Here is a 20532-nt window from a genome sequence, read left to right on the forward strand (position 1 = left end):
AAACAAGGAGCCTATATATATATATATATATATATATAATGTGTGTGTGTGTGTGTGTATATATATATATATATATATATATATATATATATATAAAACAAGTGTTAAAACACTAGGAAAATAAGTAAATTCAATAACTCCAAAAAAAATCTATAAAGACTGATTAATATAGGATATGAGGTAGATATCAATGTCAACAAAATTAATATACAATATGAAAGTTAAAATCTGAATCAGAATATATAATATAATAACATTTATATAAAATAAATGACAATAAAAATGCAGAAAACTATGAAAAACCATTTTAGTTCAAAGTCACTATTAAGACCCTGGGGGACCAATGTGTGAAGTTTGCATATCCATTTAATCTCCGCCTTGGCTAGACTGTTCTCTATTTTTTTACGCCATGTTCAATTTATTTGTTCAATCCCCCAGAATGCCTTAATATGACACGAACTGGAATTGTGGACCTGTTTAAAATGCGCAGAAACAGTGTGCATTTCCAAACCTTTCTTGATGTTCTAGAAATGGTCCTCAAATCTAATTTTCAAGTTTCTACTTGTTTTCCCGATGTAGAGGAATCCACATTGACATTCAATAGCATAAATTAAGTTCTTTGAATTACATGTAAGAAAGTCGTTAATAGGATATGTAGTCCCATTAGCTTGAAACTCCTTAAATTTTCTGTCGCCTTTGACAGTATTGCACATTTTACAAAGTCGACACTGATGAAATCCCTGACTTCTAACACTATTTCTATTTGGGGCTTCAATAGCGCTGTGTACCAATTTGTCTTTTAATGACTGGGCTCGTCGATAAATGAAAGAAGGCCTGTCCCCTATTACACTTCCTAAAACCTGTTTAAGAATCCTCCAATTCCTTTTAAAAATGGTTTAAATTTCTTGATGTTGACTGTTAATATACAGTGATCTTTTATTAGTAATTTTATCTCTTTTGGTTTATTTTTGGTTTCCCAAATCAATTTAGTTCTTTCGATGGAATTTACCTCCAGAATCCAATCTAATAAGGCCAAAAATGGCTTGGAGGCGGCATGAGACTCTAGGGATAAAATTATGGAAGTTAATTTATACAGGAAACTTAAGATAAAAGCCCCTAGAAAAGATACCGTGCCACCAGTGCTAAACTCTTTCTGGGTCTGGCTGCATGTGGAGGGGAGAATGCACTTGTCACTGAAGTAAATATAAAATCTGGATTTTTTTAAAGAGTGGGGCAAGCCTGATGATACCAGGTTAATGTCTAACTCATTTGCTGCACCAGATGGCAGGTTTTCCCTACAGGTAGCCTTTTGTGCCAGCTTGGCACACCTGATACCTCTGTGGGTATGAAAATCACTTCTGGTTGAAGAAATCTAACTTTATTGTATAACAATACACTGTATGTAACAATTACAGCACTACAGGTGTGTTATGACTTATCGACATTCAGAATGTCGACAAGTCGACTGGATACCAGTACTACAATAATTACCAGATGGTTCACTGCACTAAAGCCTCACAGAGAACCCTATCCTTAGGGGGCAATAATAACCTTTCCCTAAGCACCAATTCTGATGGATGCAACCATTTTCACTCTATGCAAAATGGCAATGATAGTGAAGTCGGCAGCAATCACTGGAGCACTGAACAAAATGCTCAGTTATATTTAACTCCTCTAGCAGCAATTTAGGGACAAAACTCAAAGATCACCCCACTTTTCCTGGGCTTGCATAGTGGCAAAGTCTGTGTAGGCTTTTAGCTTTGATCCATAGTGTCTTCTAGCAATCCTAGGACATGTTTCAGAGATGTATGTTCATCCCAAGATGAACATACATCTCTGATGTTTCCAGGTCTGTGCCTGCGCGAAACCTGTTCTGCGATTACGCTCGCAGACCCTTCTCAAACTGCTGCATGATTGACATGCTGCAGCATTTGGGGGCGGAGCGGGGGTGTGGCTAGTCACCAGTCCTGGGAACGGGTGTGTCGCAACCGTTTTCCTGGAGAGACGAGACCAGGGTCTGCATCGGCAGATGGAGATTTCTGGCCTCTTACATGACCAACACACTGTAAGGCTGCAGGAAGCTACAGCTCCCGCAGCCTGACCAAAGGAGCAACCATTAACTGCAATGGTGATCCCAGCCTGCGATGTCGGTCGCAATGCTGGGATCGCAAATGGAGCAAGGGGTGTCTGACACTTTGTTCTGCATTTGCATCACAGATTAAGCAGTTCATGGATCATATGGCTACTCCCATACTGCCTCCTTGTATGGGGTGCCCACAGCATGCTATGTTTGCACCTCCTAAACATCCTGGATGGATGGATGCTAATGCCCACTCAAGTCAGAAGTATGGCTCAGTCAGCTGTTGCAAGCAGACCGGTAGTTACTAAGGCACCTAAGCGAAAGTTATCTTTTTATTGGTCTTTTCAGCATATGGATTCAAATGCATCATCAGAGAAATCAGATGATATGCAGGGTTCTTCTCCAGGGTCTAGCTCGGGAGAGGACCATCCATCCACAGTAGATGTTACTTCTTTGGTGAGGGCAGTTAAATCAATCCTAGATATTCAGGATGATGAACCAGCCCCTAGTAAGAAGGCTCCAGTGTTTAAACACCGGAAGGTGGCCGAAACTGAGTTTCCTAAATCCGAGCAGCTCACTGCATCGTTGTATCCTTTTCCCAGCTTCTGAATGTACTAAGTGGGAGGTGCTTCCTACTGTGGATGCTCTCGTGACACACTTAGTCAGAAATGCTACGTTGCCTGTTCTATTTAAACATGTCTTAAGGCAATACTTTCATGATACTCATCCATCTGTGGCTGGAGCTTGCGTAGCCAAAGCTGTTGAAGAATGGACGTGGCATTGGAAGACTCTCTACCAGATGCTACCAGAGAACAGATCATGTATATCTCCCACATACGGGAAGAAGCCTCCTATTTGGGAGGAGCTGCAGTAGATGCTGGAATTTTAGCTTCTAAAGCATCAGCAGCTTCTTGAGTGGTGCGCAGGGTTCTTTGGTTAAAATCCTGGAAAGCTGATACAGGATCAAAGAAGACTCTGGAAAACTTACCTTTCTATGAAAATATACTATTTGGAACAGAGTTAGATAATAGCTACACTGGCGGCTTCATAGCCTGCAGATCTGCTATCTACGGGTACAATAAAATCTAGGCAGTTTTCTTTTCAGTCCTTTCGAAAAGGAATGAGCAACGTAACAGTATTCCTCCAAACCATCTAGTTTTCGTAGGACATCCAGGTGACAAACTAAGAGGTCTGGGCCGGCCAAACAGCTAGCTTCTAAGCCGGAGACAAACCCTTGGCCTGATGGGGCGGGCCGCCTCCTGAGGGAACCCAGGGTGGGAGGACGACTTTTTCAATTTGCAAATTACTGGCATCCAAGAAGTTGTCTCTCAGGAGTTTTTTTTGTACAGATTGTCCATCATGCGCAGTCAAGGCCTTGGCCCTTCAGGAGGCCATTCACTCTCTGCTGCAGGCAGGGGTAATAATCCTGGTTCCTGTGTTGCAACAAGGAAGGGGTTATTATTCCAATCTATTTTTGGTTCAGAAACCGAATGGGTCTCATTGCCCTATTCTAAATCTAAACACCCTCAACAGATTTATAAATGTACCTAAGTTCCGTATGGAAACTCTCCGGCCAATTATTTTGGCAATGGAGCATGGGGATTTTATGGTTTCCCTGGACATTCAGGATGCTTATCTGCACGTTCCTATTATGCCATCCCAGCAACAATTTCTACGGTTTGCTGTCCTACAACAACTATACCAATTTCAGGCAGTGCGCTTTGGCCTAGCAAGGGCTCCCCAGGAATTTACCAAGATAATGGCAGTCATGACGGCCTATCTAAGGCATCAGGGAATCAGAATACTACCATATCTGGATGACCTTCTGATACTGGCACAAACTCCAGTTGTTTTACAACACCATTTTCAACGGACCTCCCTACAAAAGCCCTGCTGGATCATCAATTGGAAGAAATCCTCTTTCTCCAACACAGATGGTACATCTGGGAGCACTTCTGGATTCTCAGGCACAAAAGGTGTTTCTACCAGAGGACAAGATTGCGACGCAAGTTAAGGGTATCCATTCTATCAGCGATGCAGGTCCTGGGATCAATGGTATCCACCACGTCAAAGGTGGAGTAGGCGAAGTTTCATTCCAGGCCTCTGCAAAGACTGACTCTCTCCAGGTGGAATGGACAGTATCATCTACTAAGGTCCCAGAAGATCCTTCTTACGCCAGAGGTTCGTCTCTCCCTCCTGTGGTGGCTGAAAAAGGATCATCTGGACTGTGGGTGCCCATTCTGGATTCCAAATTGGGTGCTTCTCACCACGGACGCTAGTCTTCGCAGATGGGGGGCAGTGACAGATCATCACACCTTTCAGGGAAGATGGAAAATCGGGAAAGTCATCTGCCAATAAACATTCTAGAGCTGCAAGAGGTATACAAAGCACTTATCATGGCACAGGACTTGCTCCAAGGCAAGCCGGTCCAGATCCAGTTCGACAACGCGACTGCAGTGGCCTATCTCAATCATCGGGGAGACACGCAAAGTCATGCAGCCATGAAAAAAGTGGCAAAGGTTCTTATTTGGGCAGAACGTCATCTTCCGGCCATCTCAAAAATATTCATACCGGGAGTCCTCAATTGGGAAGCAGACTTCCTAAGTCGTCAGGACATACACACACACACACACACACACACACACACACACAGAGTGGTCTCTCCAGCCGGGAGTGTTTCAGCTCTTGGTGAACAAATGGGGTCTACAGACATAGACCTCATTGCATCATGTCACAACCACAAGGTCCCCAGGTAAGGGTTCAGGTCCATAGACCCATCAGCAGCATTCGTGGATGCACTGGCAGTAAGATGGGACTTCAAGCTGATGTATCTCTTTCCTCCAATTTCCCTCCTCCCAAGAGTCCTCAGAAAATTCAAGAAGGAAGGCGGAACAGTAATACTAGTGGCTCCGGCTTGGCCCAGACGTCATTGGTTCACCAAAATACAGAGTCTATCCATAGACAATCCATATCTTCCTCTTTGGCAGGATCTGTTAATGCAGGCATACAGATTTACCTCGTCTGGCTTTGATGGCGGGGCTCTTGAATCTTTCATTTTAAGAGCCAAAGGTTTCTCCTGCTCTGTGATTCAAGCAATGTTTAGAACACAAAAGCCTGCCTCTGCCTGAATCTATTACAGGGTTTGGCATTCTTTTGGTCAATGGTGTTCCCACAGAAAGTCCCTAGGGTGTTTACAGTTTTCCTGGTACTGGCTTTTCTCCAGGCTTGTTTAGACCATGGTCTTCGCCTGGCCACTTTGAGAGTGCAGGTTTCTGCATTGTCAGTCTGGTTCCAGAGAAAGATTGCTTCATTACCAGATGTTAGAATTTTTTGCAGGGAGTTCTGTGAGTTCCCCCTTTTTTTTTTTCCACCGGTAGCACTGTGGGATCTATCTTTGGTTCTTAAGGGGCTACAAGCTCCCCTATTTGAACCTCTGGACTCTGTAGACTTGAATTGGTTGACAGCAAAGACACTTTTCTCCTCGCTATCTCTTCTGCATGCAGAGTCTCTGATTTGGCAGCGGTCTCTTATTCCCCATTTTTTATTTTTCACTAGCCTAGAGCTGTTCTTTGTACAAGGGAGGGTTACCTTCCTAAGGTAGTGTCCCATTTTCATGTAAATTAAGAAATTGTAGTTCCAGCTTTTCAGGCTCCAGACCTCTCTGTAGGTAGTTCGTGCTCTCCGTATCTATGTGGAGCGTAAAAACTGTTAGAAAATCAGATGCTCTTTTTGTATGATATGGTTTTCACAAATGAGGATGGCCAGCTAACAAGTAGACCATGGCTCAATGGTTATTTATGACTATCTCTCAGCTGTACACACAGGCTGATCTCCCTGTTCCAAACACGGTGAAAGTACATTCTAATCGGTCTGTAGGGCCTTCGTGGGCATTTAGTCATGGTGCCTCTGCTGAACAATTGTGCAAGGCAGCCACATGGTCTTCTGTCCACACTTTTCACTTTCTTCTGTCTACACCTTTGCCTCTCAGGACAATGAGTTCTCCTTTCTGCTCAGGATCGTCCCCCACCCTAAGGGGAACTGCTTTAGGACATCCCCAAGGTATCCCAGTGGATCCCTATGGACCCTGAAGAAAATAAAAGTTATGTTAGACTCCTTTTCTTTGAGGTCCATAGAGTCCACAGGGCACTCAACCTAGTTGCATTGGGTAAATTTTCTTTTCTGTCGGTCACAGATTCTCTCATCTTGCGTGAGAGTGTTTCTAGTGTGATTGTTCTTTCTTCTGCCTTGAGGCTTGTTTACAAATCTAATGGCCTGTGGCTGGGGGTTGGGTATATATGGAGGATCCAAGGCATCCTGGGAGCTGAAAGCTTTAACTGTTTGGTGCCTGGATCTCTCCAACCACATTACCCATGGTATCCCTGTGGACTCTATGGACCTTGAAGAAAAAGAGTTATCAATGGTAAGTCTACCATAACTCTTTATTTTTACAAACTTGTATAAAAACACTGCCAATTACTCTGGAGACATTTTTCTGTACCATAAAATGTTGAATAGACTTTATCTCATGAGAAACTCTGGCTTGCTATCATTTTTCAACCATAAAAAGTGCAAAAAAACAGCCCTTTGACGCCTCTTAAAAACCTCCAGTACATTCCTTATGTTCACTAACAGCCTTTGATATGGTCTTGCTATCTCAATAACCTCTTTTTTGGGGATCCAAGGTGGTTCCCCATTTTTTTATGCAGTTCTCTAAGGTTGCATTTTGTCGAAAAGTTGTGCAACCTCGCCGAACTACTGCAAATTGTAATTTCTAATTGGATCTTGCATTTCTTAGGTGCGCACATTCGTGCGATGTGTGTGAGTTTCATGAAACAAACTCGCATATGCCAACTTGCACTTAATGTCAAACAATAAATAACTCTGATCAACAAAGTGGAGCATTTAAAGAAACGTTATGGTTTTAATCTTTTCCAGTATTTTGGGGTGAAATCATGCTTCCAGTTGACTAGCACTTCCTGTAAATATATCTGATAGAATACGAAGTCATGCAAGAACAGTTCCAGCAACTGAAAGCTACATGTCGCTGGTGTGAGCGACCCGGGGACTTAAATTGTAATAGCTCTTTTAGAGGAAATGGTACATAGTATAGGACAGAGGTTCCCAACCTCTGCCATTATAGTTCAGGTTTTAAGGATATCCATGCTTGAGCACAGGTGATTCAATTAGCGCCTCAGTTAACCTGTGGCCAAATCGCAGAAAGTGTGGCCATGCCCCTTTCATTAAAAAAAATTAAATAAAGTGCAGCGGTGCTGCACGCTGTGGAGGGGTGTGCTGTGTTCCCCTCAGCCCGGTGCACAATCAGCCTGATTGCTCCCCACCACAGAGAGGAGACTGATTAGCAGCAGTGCGCACGTTCCCACTGCAGCCCAACACACAGCAGTGTGTGCTGGGCTGCTGACAGGTAAGAGGGAGGAGGCATCGAACCCGGGGCCCCCCAACAAGCCTGGGTAATTAATACCCACTTCCCCCCTCTCTTGGCACCCCTGCCCATATCGATCCAAAAGATTGATACAGGACCTTCAAATGGCCATCCTTATACTTGGCCAATAAACAACATACTGTATCGCATAGTGCATCTGCGGGTGTGTACAGATATGTCTGTGAATGACGTCGTTCACAGACATATCAGGTCGGCCCTGCAGCACAGCTGATGTCGCTATATCGGTATATCTCTGTGTGTACAGCCGACCTGCCAACTGCAGGAACTACTGACACCGATATCACAACTGGCCCCGGACATCGAAATACACTAATACCCCTTTTACACCAGAGCAAAAACCTGGATTTTTGCTGGGTCTACCCAGGTCGCAGCTCAATGTAAAATGGACCCTGAATAATAACCTGGGTCAAGTGACCCAACAAACCAACCTAGGTAGCTACCAGGGTTGGACCCGGTAATAGTGAGATGTAAACGGTGCGACCCAGGTTATCCGAACCTGGGTCATGCCTAAAATGAGCTGATTGATGGTTGTGGATGGAGCAGTCAACTCCCACTTTTTATGACCTCACAGTTTTAACAGGGCAGACCTGGGAGTAACGCAGATTGAAGGTGCAATGTAAATGGGGTCTGACCTGGGTTGGAACCATGTCCAAAAACCCAGGTTGGACATAGGTTTTAGAGACAGCAAGAAACCCCAGATGGTGGATTAATTCATTCACCCTCCTCACAATCGGGACGTAATATTCACCCACCAAAAATGTAATTTGCATTTTTCTCCTTCTGGAATCAAACGTTAGACGCTGCTCTGGAAATCCCATGACTCTCCTGTAAATTTCGCAACATTTACTAGCAATATATGCCCACACCGCACAGCACGCTGTCATACACACACAACTGTTTGCTACGGCGGTCCGGCCAGTAATACTCCTTACTCTAAAAACGCACAGAGCGTCCGTCTCTATGGTAACTAGCGCAGCCGCACAGCAACACAGTAAATAGCCCACATTACATGCGCAGTCTGAGGTGGTGGTGTCACCAGTGACGCACCAGGGAGGCGGGGCCGAAAGTGACATCTCCAATGAGGTAAGCCTCGGCAATGACATGCGCAGTGAGGGTGTATCCGGCGTGACATGCGCAGTACTGACAGCGCGCCATTTTGCTGGCGTTTGAATGTGATGTGCGAGAGGCGCTGGATCGAGGCCCGTGAAGAAGTGTGAGACACCGGGACAGGTAATTGGGGCCGGGTCTCCCTGGCTGCCCGTCCTAGGCGTGTTCCCGGCCATGTTCGTTACGAGCTCTGGACAACATCTCCTCAGTCGTCATTCCGGTGCGGCATGTGTGGTGGGATGGGCCTCACTGGGGTACATGGCTCCGACCCCCTCATATATATTCCTACACATAGATCATGTACAGTTACCGGCACCGCTATATCCCTCATTATTTTGTGCCTTCCTGTACTGTGTAACGTCCCCCTTATCGTCTGTCATCCCAGGCGTATCCCCGCGCCTCTGATCACAAATGTATAATGTATCCCTCATTATCTAGTAGTTACCCTGCACATGTGGGAGCATTGCCTTTGGTAACTCATTAGCTGGCATCACCACCTATATATCCTAATCATCACATACTGTATCTAATGTACCCCTTATTATCTCATGTCACCGAGATTTATCCTGGGGCATTGCCTTTGGCATTCCTCAGCTGGCATCGCCACCTATATCATAGGACATCACACCTACTGTAATGTCACTGAGGTTTACCCTGTACATGTAGCCATCACCATTGAATATAATTTACTTTTTTATCTAGTGTCTCCCCAGGCTATTCTCCCTATATAATGTGCATTCATTCTGCCAACCCAAATATATACTGACATTACTGTGTAATGTTCTTATTATTTAGTGTCAAGCCTGTTAATTAGAAAATGTATGTGGTAATACATATGTCCTATGTTACATGGTTCCTAGCTCTTAATTGTTCTGATACATCTGTTGTACGGAGCCCTTGTTATGCCTTATAATAAAAGGTAACTGAAGAGGTGAGCGGATGAATGTGTTTTGTTTAGAAGAAACTGGTATATTTACAGTTTAAGACATATTTTATATAAATCAGTAAATAGGTTACCAACGTTTAAAATAACATTGTTACTATGATGACTAGGTCATAACCATCATCTATTAACAAAAAAGTTTTTAGAAAGTTGTTACATAACACCTTCATCCACTTGCCTCTTCAATTATAATATGGTTGCACTGGTGAGTTTAGAAATGTTCTATAAAGGGGATGTAGTTAATAACCCGGCGGACGATATGTTGGGATTTGAGCTTCCGTTTTTTTCAATCCCATTCCCTATAAAAAGGGTTAATATCGCCATCAGTCAGGGCTTGGTGCTACTCAACTAAACTCTGTTCTAGCTCCATCCTTGTATCATCCGGATTGGTGGGTACAATGTTTACCTACAGCTTCCTTTTGGCATTTGTTATTGTCACTTACCCTTTGAAACAGGTTGAGTGGGTGAGCTGTGCTATTCTTATCTGGTAGAGATGTCCATTAAAAGGCTTTTTTTTAACCTCTCGGCTAATATATTGTAAAAAAAAAAAAAAAAAACAATCAGAAATTGTGTTTGTGTGTGGGGGGGTGTTGATTGGACTAGGTCAAGAACACCTACTTTAGAATAATTAACACCATATACAATAAAAATAGAATTTTTTTTTATTTTTATATAGTATACTGTTTAAAGTTCATGTTCTTAAACTAGTGATGGTCATTGAAGGCTGCACCATTGATGTTCTAGAATATCGATAAGACCATGGATCGTTTAGTCAATGATGCGTACTTCGAGTGCGCAGACCTCATTGGCCTGGTGCCATTAATGGTTTCTCAACGTTGGCTGCCGCCATCGATGGTGTGGCACCATTGCCTTGCCATCGATGGCAAAAAAAACAAATCACTTGCCATAGGCAATCAATGGTCAATGTCCATCCCAAATCGGTGATCACGTGTCGATATTATTGCTCAATACGGAATCGGCAAAATGATACATGGGGGGGAAAATACAATATTAATGTTTAGAAGTATTGATATTTACTACTAAGTTTGCACAGTTGTAGTCAACTGGAAGTTTGGGGAGCAGGGGCTGCTGTTCTGGTGAAAGCCTGTCAGTCAGGGTGATTCAATTGTTTTTAGCAAGGCTCTAGCGCACAGGTTCTCAAACTCGGTCCTCAGGACCCCCCAACAGTGTATGTTTTTCAGGTCTCCTCACAGGCTGACAAGTGATAAAAATTTGCTCCACCTGTGGATCTTTTAAAATGAATAGTGACTACACCCGTGCACCTGCTATGTGACCTGGACAACATGACCAGTGTGGGGTCCTGAGGACCGAGTTTGAGAACCACTGCTCTAGTGTAATGGGCGTCCGACGGAGCAATTTAATTGTTGCTCTGCTCGGGCACGAATAGATGCAGGAGCACACATTTCTGCTCGCACCCTCCTGAGGTGGCGATAAGAAATGTGATTAGTCTGCGCTAACCAGGACTTTAATTGGGAAATCAGGTGTGATAAAACAGTAAATTTCCCCCAGTGAATGATTTATCACAACGGTAGACTCTACCAGTGAGATATATCAAACAAATCGGTATGACTAAAGCTGGGTACACCCATTGTCGAGTTTTGCGAACCATTAGAGGTAGCAGTGACCATTGCAGTGTGTACCTCCAAATCCCCAAATTCATTGTTTGATGTATTGGGTGGTCGCATCGTCTTGTTTGATGTGCTGATGCCACGGACAACACTGTGTTGTTACATTAAGCATGTAATAATATATTGTGTAGTGTGTACGGCGATGCAATATATTGTTACATCGTGTCGGCACATCGCTGGGGTGTTTACTCTGCTGTGAATTTTAGAAGAAAATGAAATGTAAAGCCAATAATTGAAGAATATAGATATTCTCGATATACCGGAAATATCGATAATCGGTGGCAGAGAGATACTGGGGCACTGCTTTGATAATATTTCTTTGACGGCTGCACATTTCTGCATATACTGGCTAGCAACCTTCTGCTTTCATTACATTTTACCAGCTATCCTCCCAACTAGAATAATTAACCTGTCCAGGATTTTTTGTATTCACCGTAAAATGCAGAGAGGACGCCGGGCTAGCGATCACTGCTACCAGCAGTAATCGACACACAATAATGGGAGGATTCGTAGGTGCAGAGGTGTCGGGAGGTCCCTGTGAGATTAGTTGCTGCTGGAAGATTATCTTCCAGCAGCTGCCCAGTGGGCGTTTCTGACTGGTCGCATCAGATGTAACCATGTCAGGGAAAGTCCATCCTGGCAAGTGGTTAAAGTAATTTAATTGGCAATGTCGCTCCCATAATTGTTTCTTCTTTGGAGCTGGAAGTATTGGTATACAACTACATAAACAGGATTTTCATGTATTTTATTTTCTGAGATGCACTGCAAGTTTCCTGCCTCTTGGATGAAATATCTGTGTGGCTCTTGCTACAAGTTACCCTGAGTCTGTTACTGTGAGATTAAGCACAGAGCATGTTGCCAGTGTGTTTGCTTCTTCTTTTGTTCTATTTGTGGGACATTGCAGACTGGGTTTAGAGTAGGCACTAAGCATTGCACAGCAAGCACAACCAACCAAGGAAGGAATGCAGTGTCCCCCAGATGGGCTCAGAGGTATTGATTGTATAAAAAAATCCTTTGCAGGACTGGGTTGATCATTCTAGTTGGAAGAATAGCTTTCCTGACGACCTGCCTCTTCTGGTCCCAGTGAGGGGTCCTGGGTTGCGGCAGCCCAAATACTGGTGGTTTCCTTTGCTCTCTTTCAATCCTGCAAGTTTTAACAAACCATGCATGGGGATACCACTGCTATCTTCTCCCATTTCCAGCATTGGGATGAAATCCACTTTAAGTGCTCGATTCAATTGTCTGCAACTCCTATAGCTCCTGTCGCGTTGTCTCTCCCTTAGTACCCACCCTGGCCGGCTTTTTCACAGATGCTAGCAAAAATTACGGACCACATAGCAGTCCCTATACTGGCTCCCCCCATGGGATGGCCACAGCAAGTACTCCCTGCAAATCCTGTACCTCCCCCATTGATGGGTGTACTGTCTACTTCAGTACAGAGTTTGGCTAATACCTCTATGGTTTTTCAGCGAAAGAACAAGCCTTTACCTACTAAACGTGCTCTGTTATCTGACTCGGATATATTATCTGGGGAAGCAGAAGACGCAGACCTCTCTGACTCAGGAGAATAGGAGCCACTCTAAACTAAATATACCTGCTCTTGTGAGAGCTGTAAAATCTATTTTACAAATAGAAGTGGACGAACCTGCTCCTAAGAAAAAGAATGCACTTTTTAAACGCCAAAAGGTGGTTTTACCAGAATTCCCTGAATCCGATCAGTTATCTGATCACATGAGGGAAGCATGGAATATGCCTGGCAAAAGGTTTCAAATTCCAAAACTGTCAAGTTCCTTTTACCCTCTGCCAGCTGCTGATTGCCCTAAATGGGAAGTTCCCCCAGTAGTGGATTCTCATGTAACACGTCTGGTTAAAAATGCCACATTATCCATTCATACTGCAACATCCTTGAAGAAGAAGACAGATAGAAATATAGGAGCTTGTCATAAATCCATTTACTCTCTTACAGGCACTATTAATCATCCTGCTACGGCCTGGGTGGCAAAAGCCATTGAGAGTTGGGCAGTGATCCTAGAAGAGACATTTCCCCCTGATGCTTCAAGGGAACAACTATCCTTCATATCTCACATTAGGGATGCAGCCTCCTACTTAGATGAAACAGCTATGGATACGGCTCTCCTGGCCTTCATGATATCCGCCACTGTGGTAGTAGCCCGCCGTATTGTTTGACTCTGTTCCTGTAAAGCAGATTTGGAATCAAAGCACGCTCTGGAGTCTCTGCCTGATTAGGGAGACATCCGATTTGGTCCAGAATTAGATACAATTGTGTCTATTTTGGAGGCTTCCAAGACAGCGTTCCTGCCCTCTTCATATAATACAAAACCTAGGACATCATCCTTTCGGTCCTTTCGCCCTCAAGGCAAAGTCAAGGGTCAGTCCTTTCATGGCAGCAGACATCAGCCAAGGCCTCCAAGCCTAGGGCCAAACAAGCCTGGGCTACTAGACGTCCACCTGCAGCCTGACGGGACAGGCCTCTCCCTGGAGGCTCCCAGGGTGGGAGGCCGACTTCAATTCGCCCAGGTTTGGCATCAAATCACATTAAATACCTGGTTAAGAGAAGTGGTCTCCCAAGGATATGCCCTCTCCTTCCTGAGGTGACCTCCCCCAGCTGTTCTACTGCACAGGACCTCCATTGGACTCTACCAAGGCCCTGCTGCTCCAAAAATCCTTTCAGTCCTTACTGAATTCAGGGGTAACAATTCGAGTCCCCTCCTCAAATCGGGGCAAGGGTTGTTATTCTACCCTTTTCTTAGTTCAGAAGCCCAATGGGTCTCATCGGCCTATCCTCAAATCTCTGAACAAGTTTATCAGGGTGCCCAGGTTTCTTATGGAAACCCTCTGTTCTATCATCCTAGCTATGGAGCCGGGAGTTTTTATTGTATCCCTAGACCATTGATTACCAACCTCTGTCTTCAAGGCACACTAGAAGTCCTGGTTTTAGAGATATCCATTAAACACAGATGGTTGAATCAAAATAACTAAGGTACTAATTAAGTCACCTGTGCTCAAGTATGGCTATCCTTAAAACATGGACTGTTAGTGTGCCTTGAGGACCGTGGTTGGGAAACCCTGACCTAGACATTCAACACACTTACCTACATGTACCTATAGCGCCTTCTCATCAATATCTCCGGTTTGCTACACTGCAGCAACATTACCAATTTCAGGATCGTTTGGCCTCTCAATGGCCCCTTGGGTCTTTACCAAGATCATGGCAGTTTTGGCAGCCTCTCTTAGTCATCAAGGGATCAGACTGGTCCCATACCTGGACGATCTCTTGCAGTTGGCCAGCTTCCCAGAGACTCTTCACGCCATCTGCAGGTAACCATTACCTTTCTACAAATGCACAGTTGGCTGATCTACTGTAAAAAGTCTTCCCTGACACCCTCTCAAAGGTTGGTACATTTGGGAGCCCTCTGGGACTCTTGAGTTCAGAGAATCTTCCTAACATCGGACAAGTTTTCAGCACTGCATCACAGGCTACGCAGACTGCTCCACAATCGGCGAGTGTTGATTCACTCTGCAATGCAGGCCTTGGAATCAATGGTGTCCACCTTCGACATGGTGGAATTCGCCCAGTTTCACTCCAGGCCACTACAACACCTGATACTCTCCAGGTGGAATAGGCTACCCCATCTGCTCAGATCCCAGACGATGAGCCTCCCCCCAAAGGTTCGCCTGTCCCTAGCCTGGTGGCTACAGACTTTCCATTTGAACAAGGGTCGACCCTTTTGGATCCTGGACTGGGCTCTCCTCCCCACGGACGCAAGCCTCCGATGGTGGGGTGCAGTAACTGGTCAGCACTCTTTCCAGGGCTGATGGTCCCCAGTCGAGGCAGTGCTGCCAGTCAGTAACCTGGAACTTAGAGCCATCTACAGAGCTCGGGCTCAGAACATTCTGAAAAACAAGCCAGTACAAGTACAGTCCGATAACGCCACGGCTGTGGCCTACCTTAATCGCCAAGGGGGCACTTAAAGTCAGTCCGCAATGACAGAAGTGTCCCACATTCTCACATGGGCTGAATGCAATCTCCCAGCCATCTCCGCAGTGTACATCCCGGGGATTCTCAATTGAGAAGCGGATTTCCTCAGCCATCACGATATGCACGCAGGAGAATGGTCTCTACATCTAGAAGTCTTTCAGCTTCTGGTGGACAAATGGGGTCTTCCAGAAGTGGATCTCATGGCCTCAAGTCGCAACCACAAACTTCCAGTTTATGGAGCCAGAACAAAGGACCCCAATGCGGCCTTCAAAGTCGCCTTGTCGGTAAAATGGAACTTCCAGTTGGCATATCTCTTCCCTCCAATATCCCTGCTTGCTCGAGTGCTTCGGAAGTTTAGACAGGAGTGTGGCATAGTCCTTTTAATAGCTCCGGCTTGGCCCAGATGTCATTGGTACTCTGATCTTCAAAGGCTCTACATAGACGTTCCTCTTCAATTTCCTCTACGAGTAGACTTGTTGTCTCAGGGTCCATGTCTACATTCGAACCTTGTCCGTCTGTCTTTAACGGCATGGCTCTTGAAACATCCCTCCTAACGGCTAAGGATTTCTCCAGCTCTGTGGTCTAGACCATACTCAGAGCACGCAAACCGACCTCAGATAGGATTTTCCACAGAATATGGCATACATATTTCCTATGGTGTGTTCCAAGAAACTATGACCCTTAAGTCTTTAAAGTTTCTCGTATTCTTGCCTTTCTTCAGGCTGGACTAGACCTAGGCCTCCGCCTAGCATCTCTCAAAGTACAAGCCTCTGCTTTGTCTATCTGGTTTCATGCAAGGTGTTCTACGTATACAACTTCCCTTTGTCCCTACTGTGGCTCCATGGGACTTGTCAGTGGTGCTCAAAGCACTTCAGGAACCTCCATTCGAACCCCTGGAATCAGTGGATATCAAATGGCTCACTGCATAGACTTTCTTTTGGCTGTAGCGTCTGCCCGTAGAGTATCTGATTTAGGGGTGCTTTCATGTCTTTTCCCACCCCCTTTTTAATATTTAATCAGGACAGGGCTGTATTTCTAACATACCCAGGCTTCCATCCCAATGTGATTTCTCGCTTCCACCTGAATGAGGAAATTGTTGTTCAGGCCTTTAATTCACCAGACCTCTCGGCAGGTGAGGCCTCTTTGGATGTGGTCCATGCTCTGAAGATCTATACGAACCGTACTACTTTACATTATGAAATCAGACTCCCTCTTTGTCCTAATTGGATTCCCTAAGAAGGGATGGCCAGCTAACACACACTCTGGCCAGATGGCTTTGCATGACTATCTCACAGGCTTACACACAGACTGGCCTTTCTGTGCCGACTACAGGCTCTACTCGCTCTGTGGATCCCTCATGGGCAGCCTGGCGTGGCACCTCAGCTGAACAGCTATGCAAGACGGCTACCTGGTCTTCTGTCCACACCTTTCTTAGGTTTTATGCCTTTGATACATTGGCCTCTCAAGATTCTTCCTTCAGGCGTAGGGTATTCCTATCGGCTCAGGAGCATTCCCGCCCTTGAACAACTGCTTTGGGACATCCCCCAATGTGGAGCCCTGTGGACCCTAAAGAAGAACAGAGTTATGGTAAAACGTACCTTCGTTAACTCTTTCTTTGAAGTCCATAGGGTTCACAGGACACTTGACCTGACGCACCTGGCTTCTATGGACTTCTCCTCTTGGTCACTTGTTTCCTTCTCTGCGTGAGAGTGTGATTCCTCAGTGTACCAGTCTTCCTTCTCTCCTGCTCCTGCCTTGGGCTTGTTAACAAAACTGAAGTGTCCTCAGGCTGTTGGCGGGGTATAGGGGGGAAGGACCGGAGCATCCTGGGATTAAAAAGCTTTGCAGTTGGTGTCTGGTCCTCTGTGTCTCACCTACACCCCAATGTCTCCCTGTGGACCCTATGGACTTCGAAGAAAGAGCATTAACAAGAGTAAGTTTTACTATAACTCTCCTTTTTTCAATCAGTGTTCTATACAAATATTCACCACATACTTTAGTTATAATGCAGAGCTTTACACTAAAAGCTTTTTATCATGGCAGTATTGTCTTTATTATAAACACTTGGGAAATGTTCCCTCAAGTGTTCTAGGGTATCCAGCGTTCTGTTAAACATCTTCTGCTGTTAGTGCTGGATCACACAGATATTTATGAATATATTTTGTGGAGTGTGGTGTTTTGCGTTTCTGTGCCTGACTGTTTGTGGAAATGTGTAGATCTAGTGCTGCCTTAGATATCTATGGTCCTTTCCTGGCCACTAGTGGGAAATATAAAATGATGTAATGTAGGTATCTAATATGGTAGGCACAAATAACTATATTCATTGACCATGGTATATTTTATGCATTTATCCAGCTAAGATTTGTGGGCAACCACCGCATTATTTCAGCTATAGCTTATGTTTTACTTTAGTATAATTGTGTGTGCTTGCTATCAATAAACATTTCACAATCCACTTGCAATCTCTTCGTGCATACCATAGATTTCCACATCACATAATTTTATACTTCTGAACATGATAGGCCTAATAACAGACAATAATATTCTGTTTTTTTTTTTTATGCTTTCCAGATAGTGAGAGGTTTGCTATTGGCTTGACTAATCCCTTTTGGCACTACACTAAAACTTCCAAAAGAATATTCATTAAAATTGTGAAGGTAAGTTTTGGATTTGGAGGTGTACTATGTGCATCACGTAGCCAAAATAGCATTTTTGTATTAGTTATTTAATTAATGAAAGTGTCTTTGTCCAGCAATGAATTTGTTTTGCTCCACTTTATACCTCTCGTGGTTATTGAATACTTGTTAATTATGATTAAATAAGATCTCAGGATAAGTCCACTTCATGCTTGGGCAACAGTCTAAGGGGCCTATGTATCAAAGCTGGGAGAGAGATAAAATTATAAAGGTTCATACACAGTGTTCCCGCTAGGCTGTTTTAGCGGGGCGCGGCGCCCTGCCCTCCTTCTGGAGGGCATAAAGCACCCTGCCCTCCAGGAGGAGGGCAAAAAGCGCCCTGCCCTAACAGCCTGCGGGACGCAGTGTCCCGTGGGTGGACAAACATGCGGTGATCCGGTCACCGCCGGAGAATAGACGCCGGGCGCATGCGCCCGGCATCTATTCTCCCTTTCTGCAGCGCTTGGGGGCTGCCCGGCATGTCCGTAAGCGCCGGGCACGCCCCCAAGTATGACGAAAAGGGGACGTGTCTTATAGACATGCCCCCTTTTCATAACCACGCCCCCTTTTCGGGCGCACGCACAAGATTGCCCTCTCTGGCTCCGGCGCCCTGCCTGCCGCCGGAGCTAGAGGGAACACTATACACACACAATGATTTTTTGAACGATTATCGATAACGTTATCGTTAATCATTGGAAAGTTAAAACGATGAACGATTATCGTTCATGCGCGTTCACGTTTGTAGTTCAGTCAGACTGACCAACTCAACGATTTTAAGGGAATATGCAAAAATTGTTTGCAGTTCAAAAAAATGGTTCGTTACATTTAGTAAATGAACGATTTTAGTAAACTATTTTCGTTCATTTTTCCCTTGAAAAAATGAACGAAAATGGTTTAATAAATTCGTTCATTTACTAAATCGTTGTGTGTGTGTGTATGCAGCTTAAGAAATCGTCAACCAATCAGCTCCTAACAATAATTTTTTAAACACAGCCTGCAAAATGTAAATTGGAAGCTGTTTGGTTAGTACTTTATCTCTCACAATTGTATCTATCTCCCAGCTTTGATACATAGGCCCCTAAATCATTGTAATATGGGTCATACAGCTGGATCTTTCTCAAATCCAGGTCCAGCAGAAGGAAACCCCACACAGCTGCTTAGTTATGGCTGTGTGCAGGGCTTGGAATGTCCCATTGCTATTTACTGAATTGAGTCAGGCAGTGTGAGACATGTACCACTTTTTCTTCTCTGAGCTGCTGTGAGTTTCCTAATTGTCTCCTAAATATATATTAATTGATATTGCAGAGAGCATATTCTCAGTTTTGTGCCCAGATTTATCAATGTGTGATATTTTTGTTATCACTCATTACTAATCTTAAATGGTTCTCCTATCAATCAACTCCTATCTGTCATGTATTTGAAATATGATAGTTAGGAGCTGATTGGTGGGAGCACCATTTAAGTAATGATTGATAACAAGAATATCACGCATTGATAGCACTAGTATCCTATTTTAGGTGTTAGATAATCTGTTGACTACATAGTCAAATAGACTGTATTAAACAATGTCACCTCTATATATTCAGCCGTAACACTCATTGCAGTATTTGTCTTCAGCTATATCCATTGATGTCCTTATCAATTTTTCTTTGTTACTGATAGATTGTGTTATGCACTCTGTTAGCCCCTCTGTGTGTGTGTATGTGTGTGTGTGTGTGTGTGTGTGTGTATGTGTATATATATATATATATATATATATATATATATATATATATATATATATTTATTTTTGTTGTTCATCTGGAATGTCTCATTGGTATGTGACTATTTCAGGTATTCTAAACATGGAGCTGAGTGATGCTAATCTGCAGACACTGACTGAATATCTGAAGAAAACTCTAGACCCAGACCCAGCTGTACGCCGTCCCGGTACGTGCTAAATCCAGTAATTTACCCTCTGGTTAATTTCTGCAGCATGACTGCTCTCTGGCGCATTATGTCTATTGTATGTCTGCAGACAGTACATATTGCATTTATGTAGCGTTCCCGCTAGGCTGTTTTAGCGGGGCGCGGCGCCCTGCCCTCCTTCTGGAGGGCAAAAAGCACCCTGCCCTCCAGGAGGAGGGCAAAAAGCGCCCTGCCCTCACAGCCTGCGGGAGCCGTTCTCACCCGCGGGACGCAGTGTCCCGCGGGTGGAGAAACATGCGGTGACCCTGTCACCGTCGGAGAATAGACGCCGGGCGCATGCGCCCGGCATCTATTCTCCCTGTCTGCAGGGCTTGGGGGCTGCCCGGCGTGTCTGTAAGTGCCGGGCACGCCCCCAAGAGTGACGAAAAGGGGACGCGTCTTATAGGCACGTCCCCTTTTCCGATGACCATGCCCCCTTCTCGGGCGCGCGCCTTCGACGCGCGCACGGGCATGCCCTCTCTAGCTCCGGCGCCCTGCCTCCCGCCGGAGCTAGAGGGAACACTATTTATGTGCATGCTTTTTTCATATTGTGATAGTTAAAAATTCATGGGGTAAAAATAATCGGTATGCAATCGGGAAGCCGACTGCCTAAATACCGGCAGCCGGCTTCCCGACTGTCATATCCCGGCAAGGGTGAAATTCCGGGCGT

The 20532-nt window shown here is 44.7% G+C and overlaps 1 protein-coding gene across 2 annotated transcripts in view; it reads left to right on the forward strand.

The window, feature by feature from the left end:
- The first annotated feature begins 8655 nt into the window (after nucleotides 1–8655).
- CSE1L (chromosome segregation 1 like) overlaps nucleotides 8656–20532 on the forward strand; it is a 119698-nt gene continuing 107821 nt past the window's right edge. The window contains exons 1-3 of one of the 2 annotated variants that reach the window (XM_088472171.1): nucleotides 8656–8771; nucleotides 17812–17897; nucleotides 19749–19844. In XM_088472171.1, the coding sequence (XP_088328297.1) occupies nucleotides 19760–19844 (85 nt within the window). In that variant the 5' untranslated portion in view covers nucleotides 8656–8771; nucleotides 17812–17897; nucleotides 19749–19759. The other variant, XM_088472172.1, reaches the window with a different exon arrangement.

Source organism: Taudactylus pleione, unplaced genomic scaffold (assembly GCF_031769625.1).
Source record: "Taudactylus pleione unplaced genomic scaffold, aTauple2 ptg000121l, whole genome shotgun sequence".
NCBI lineage: Eukaryota > Metazoa > Chordata > Amphibia > Anura > Myobatrachidae > Taudactylus > Taudactylus pleione.